Source organism: Hippoglossus stenolepis, chromosome 8 (genome assembly GCF_022539355.2).
Source record: "Hippoglossus stenolepis isolate QCI-W04-F060 chromosome 8, HSTE1.2, whole genome shotgun sequence".
In the NCBI taxonomy this organism is placed as follows: Eukaryota; Metazoa; Chordata; class Actinopteri; order Pleuronectiformes; family Pleuronectidae; genus Hippoglossus; species Hippoglossus stenolepis.
The window spans coordinates 14,817,996-14,823,636 of record NC_061490.1 but is presented as its reverse complement, the minus strand read 5'-3'; the positions used below and the strand labels follow the sequence as shown (position 1 = coordinate 14,823,636).

Here is a 5,641-nt window from a genome sequence, read left to right as displayed (position 1 = left end):
ACGTCTCCAAAAGCAGAGAAGTGAGAAGCTGCAGGGGCGTCACAGGCCGGTAGGCCAGCAGAGCCCCCATGTGTTATTTCAACGACAGCGGATATAATCACTCGACTATCTCATGGCACACACCTCAATTCCTCAGCGCCTTAAACCTTTTCAAACAGCCACCCGTCGAGTGAAGGTGTTCCACTCTGTCACAAAATCAAGAGCACATTTGCTTTTTCTACTTTCCTTTTTTTTTTCACCCTCACCAAGGTCACCCAGATCCTCCCTCGTCATTTCGCCAAGTCAGTGTTACCCACAACTCTGTCACTGTGGAGTGGATCCCCGGCTTCAATGGAGGCTTGCGGCAAAGATTTCGTGTAAGGTAAGATGTCAAGGGAAGATTTGGGTGAACGAATAAAACAGCGTTTTTTTTGCGAGGTCTTAAAAATGTCAAATTTAATCACCTGAATTTAGGCCTAGAAAAGTCTTAGATATGTTAAAATGTTATGTTCTAGTTCTTAAATATGTTTAGATAGGTCATAAGTATGTTAATGTACATTTAACGCTTATATTTTGTTTGTTTCTTTTAGAGAAGTGTTTTGGCGGCATGCATAGTTTATAATCTGACGTTTTAATCTGTGTTGTAGTTGTTTATTAATGATACTGAAATCAGAACGCTGTAATTAAACTACAAACAAGACAAACAACGAACTGGTAACTGAGTCTACAAATACTTCAGTACACTCAGCTTGGATTGTTGGATACCTGCTGTCTCTGCCGGTATTCATTTTCTCTACTTCTATGTCACCTTATCTTCAATTATGGGGAAGCATAAAAAATCCTGATCTTCCTTCATATCTCACATTCTTGACATAGGTCTTAAATCTGATCCATTAAGGTCTTTAAAAGTCTTAAATTCAACTTGTTAAAACCCTTTCACAGTTGGAGAATTGTCCCTGACAGTGTCTCTTTGTCGACAGATACCACTGGGATCAGTCCGTCAGTTTCCTCTACGTGGACGTCTTTCCTCCCAGAGCGACGACCTTCACTGTCACCGACCTGCAGCCGGCTACCACCTACAACTTCTCTGTCAATGCCCTCAATGCAATGGGGGAGAGTGGCTATGCTGACAACAATGCAGTACTGACCATCACCACCAAGGGTCAGTTTAGACTAACCCCCAGCTCGACACTGAGAGGACTTTACTGTCCAGTATCTAATAGTATAGAATAAATCTATCATCAGCTTGTTGAGTTTAGAAGTGGTGGCTTGTAAGTGTTATTCATGCTTGTTCTGTCGTCATAGAGAGGCCAGAAGTGGAGGAAATCCCAGCAGACGATGACTCAGTCTCACGGAGTAAGTCTTTTATCACAACTCTCTGAATCAAGCTCTTAAGGCTAGCTGGAAATTGCTGTTTGCACAGCAGCTAGCTTCATTTGGCTAAATCATGTTAATGTATGCACCTCCAAGGCTGTTAATGTTTGCTCTCCCGGAGTAACGGTTGTCATGGCGCCCACCCATACTTTCTACCCGCTGCTAGGTTTAATCAATAAAGACAATTGAGAGAGCGGTTGGGCCTGTCTCACTTCTGTCAGGTTTTATCTCCCAGCATTTCCATATGACTTTCATTCTTATGCATTGAGCTAATGTCTCTGATGTTTTTGTGAGCTATAGGTGCAGGAGAGCTTCCAGTGTATCTGACCGTGGTGTTTACAGTGGTGTCTGGAGTCCTGCTGGTGTTGAACTCACTGGGCTGCTTCTTTGGCCACAGGTGGAAAAAGAGGCGAGGTCAGACAGGTAACCGTAACGACCTTGCTATCTACGGATCTCATCTTTCATCCAAGTGTTTTCCTGTCTTTATAATTTTCTGACTCTTCAACAACACTCTCGAGCGATTACTCTGAACCGCAATGCAACCGTCAGCTCAGTCTCTCACTCCCTCCTCATCTCCCCGTTTCCCTCTTTCCATTCATTTATCCTGTCGCCTCTCCTTCTGCTCATCCTCTAAGCTTCCACCTCCTGCCACATTCATCCCTCAGAGCTTTCACTTCTCTATTTTGTCCCCATCTTTTATCTCATTTGCTCGTTTTATGCCCTTATTCTACCTCTCATTCTGTCGCTTTCCACTTGTTCTTTAGTCCAACTTTTAACTTCTTCCTCTCAGTCGGTTATTTTTCATTCCTCACCTTCCTCTGCCCTCTGGTTTTTACAAAGATTTTTCACGACATACTTGTCTTTCGTTCACTCTCGCTCTCCATCACTTTTATTGCTCTGATCAATTTCGGCGCTTATGAGACGATGCTGATGATCCTCTCTTCAAGTTCTCATTTCCCAACACCGAGTCTCTTTCCTCCTGTTTCTGTTCCTCCTGCAGGGGGTGGAGGAGGGAGTGCGTCCGATGGGAAGAGGAATGAGGAGGAGGGGTAAGTTAAAGCCCTGCAGTAGAAGTAATAGACACACATCCAATCCACTCCACAGACTTAAGACTGAGACCTGATCCACTGGCTGACCCAGCTACTAAAACAGCCAGGCCGGCAAAACAACAAGCTTCTGTCAATATCCATTTATCGTAGTGTCATCAAACAATCCTGCATTAATTAGGTGTAAATACCATGTAACACATTGCTTTTAAGTACTTAATGTATGCAGGTAACACATTTCAATGTGTGCTGAATCTCTGTTACTTCATAATGAGGATTAATAGTTGGAATTGAATCAAATCAAGGAATTTCAATCAAATGGATGGCAAAATCTTTCCATGTAGGTCCAGTCGGTCAACTATAAACAACTCCAACAAGTATGAGAGCAGAGAAAAGATCAACGCCGCAGCCCAGCACACCCTCCTCATCGAGTCTGGATCAGAAACAGACAGCAACGTCTACGAGAGTTACGCAGCGGTAAGAACGGGACGAAAAGGCACAGACTGGGATGAGGGAAAGAGAAAAAGGCAATTGGGAGAGAGAAGATTGAGTAAACAGAATGGGGGGAGGTTCGGCAGAGGGTAAGGGGATCTGGCAGAAGAGGAAGCTGAGAATTCAGCCATAACAAGGAAAATGGAAATATAAACTAATGAAACCTTTAGCTGTGCACAGAGTCGGAACATAGATCAATACTTCACAATTAGCATTCAAAATACGCATCGATCTCTGAGAAATTATCATTTTGTACTTTAAAAAGGCCAACGAGGATTTGAACCTTGAAGAAAGCCGATCAGCGAGGTGAAAGAAAGCAGCCGGCGCTGTGCTGCTGTCAGGGTGGGGTATAATGAAACCTCACATCCCCACAGAGAAAGGCTTTCTCTCATACCTAATCTAATGATAGTGAGTGGGGCATGGACCAAACTTAAAAGTCAGAGCCAAATAACTTTTTCTCAAAGATAGTTTCTCTCATTATCACACTGATATATGTTCACTTGTTTATTTGTCTGATTACTGTTGTTTTAATTAGTCATTTAATAAATTGCGAGCATGTGTATCGGCCGCACGTCGTGACCATGCCTCCAAATTACGTTATCAGCGCAAGATGGCAGCGTCCATGTCCGAACTCATTTCTGGATAGTGGGAAGAAGTGGAGACTCGTCGTCTATCTTCATATATAATCTATCCTCTGAATATTATTAACTTCACTGTTTACCATTTTTATAGGGACTTTATCATCTGTCCAAGTCTATTGTCCTTGATAGACTATTTGTAAAGTCTATTCACCTCTATCAAATTGGAGGAGAGGCAGAAATTCATCCCTCATACCTCAGAGATATTTAGCTAAAGCAGGGCAAATAAAAATCAAACCTATCTGTATGGTTGTACACGTTTAGAGGCGAGTCAGAGAATAATTAGGGTGAACAGACCCTCCAATAATTCACTGTTAACCCCTCTGCTCTGGAGTAAAACATGTGAAATTGTTGTTTACCTGAAGTTACGTAAGGTCAAAGCTGATCTGATGCTATCTTCTCCGTTTCAATCATTTCAGGAAAGTTCCCAGTATTATTATTACCCCACCGTTGACTACATGCCAGCTCTCAGTCCGCACCCTGAGGAAACACACAGGCGCGGTGAGACGCAAATACACCTCAGAGTAAACAAAGCAGTAAACACTTCATGTCCATATATGACCTAGTCTGAGTCAATTAGGAAAGGCGTCTTCTATTCAAATTGTTTCTCCATGTTGCTCTCCAAGATGTCACGCACCAGCCTGTGGACTCTCACAGCCACGTGTATGAAGATGTAAGAGACGGGGGTCTGTACCAAGGGATCACGGCGTCCTCTCCTCCGTCCTCGTTCAACCACCGATTGCCTCATCAGTGGAACAATTGGACATCATCAACAGACCATCAGGTCCGTAAACAAAACCGCAACTTATTTAATTTATCATTTACATTGTCAAGTTCACATTGCAGTTGAAAGATAAGTGGAGCTTTATCATGTGTACAACACTAACTGAGATGTTTTCTGTCTCGCAGCAGAGCGCTGAGAGGGCGAGGGATTCTGCAGATGTTCGACAACCGCAGCGGGTTCCTGATCTTCCCTTTGAACTGCGAGGCGAGTTGGTCTAGAGAGAGCGGGTCGGAGCACACAAACACGCCGTGACACACTCAAGACCCCGTGATAGTCATCGAGCACAGGGATGCAGAGCAGATATTCAGCAAAATGTTATATGTTTTATCCTTTTTAGTCAGTGTCTCGCGAGTGACCTTGAGTGAACCTGTGCAAAGAGCAGAATAGAGGGAGAGAGGTTTGATGTGAAAATGTCAGAAATTTCACTGTATACATTATGAACACTGAATGTTTGCCTCAGAGATTTGGGTTCAGCTTTATTAAAGCACGGCAAACTGAACAGACTGAAAAGAAGCAAAGGAGAAGGGCAGCAGGATTAAAAAAAAAAGAATGAAAAAAACAGATTCAAAAGCCTCGAATACGTCATGCGATTCAGCTCATTTCCTCCTCCATCCTCCATCTTCCTGCTCCCTGGACCTTGATCTGTTGTTTCACCTTTACCCTCTATTTGGAGCCAAGTGCTCGTCATTACCCACAGTCCCCCTCCCTGTTTGGCCTGCAGTTAGACATGAATCAGTTAGTTTGAGTCAGAAGAACATCACTGAGGCAGAAGCGGCGCGTCGTGCGGCTCACAAAGCAACTCAAGCAAATATCATCGTTTTCAAGCCATCCCCACATTTTTCAACGTGCACCCAGACACACACACACACTCGTGTGATACAAAGTTTCGGACCTCACGGTTAGTCCCCGGGAATCCCGACAACAGGATTGTACCGAGTGGTGTTTAGCATGGTAATGTCTCCAGAAGGTAAAGCCATATCTCGGGCCAGACTCTAATCCTGTTTTCTCTCAAATTGAAGTTCAGCTCGCAACATCAGCGAGAGAGAGGGAAACCACAGAGAGAATTTGTCTCAGTGGCTGTGGGAAGTCAGAGAGAGATAGAGACAGGATGAGAGGGTTAGGCTAAGCTGCAGCTGTGGTTACTGCTACAAAAACAAAATCTCTTCTTCTTTGGTTTCAAATTGTAGTTCAATGAAAAAATAAATCTTTAGAATAGTATTATTTGTTAAAAACCAAAGTTGATTTAGACAAGACTGTGAATTGAAAACGCTAAATTAAACAAGCAAATATAAAATCTAAGATTCCCTGGAGGCTCCTGCAGAATCTTA

The 5,641-nt window shown here is 43.3% G+C and overlaps 1 protein-coding gene across 1 annotated transcript in view; it reads left to right on the top strand.

The window, feature by feature from the left end:
• nphs1 (NPHS1 adhesion molecule, nephrin) overlaps window positions 1-5,014 on the top strand; it is a 34,745-nt gene extending 29,731 nt beyond the window's left edge. Inside the window, exons 21-29 of the mRNA XM_035163896.2 lie at window positions 250-361; window positions 960-1,141; window positions 1,285-1,335; window positions 1,654-1,776; window positions 2,354-2,402; window positions 2,744-2,876; window positions 3,949-4,030; window positions 4,156-4,313; window positions 4,439-5,014. Of these exons, the coding sequence (XP_035019787.2) occupies window positions 250-361; window positions 960-1,141; window positions 1,285-1,335; window positions 1,654-1,776; window positions 2,354-2,402; window positions 2,744-2,876; window positions 3,949-4,030; window positions 4,156-4,313; window positions 4,439-4,531 (983 nt within the window). The 3' untranslated portion in view covers window positions 4,532-5,014. The remainder of the gene's footprint in view (window positions 1-249; window positions 362-959; window positions 1,142-1,284; window positions 1,336-1,653; window positions 1,777-2,353; window positions 2,403-2,743; window positions 2,877-3,948; window positions 4,031-4,155; window positions 4,314-4,438) is intronic.
• The last annotated feature ends 627 nt before the right edge of the window (window positions 5,015-5,641 follow it).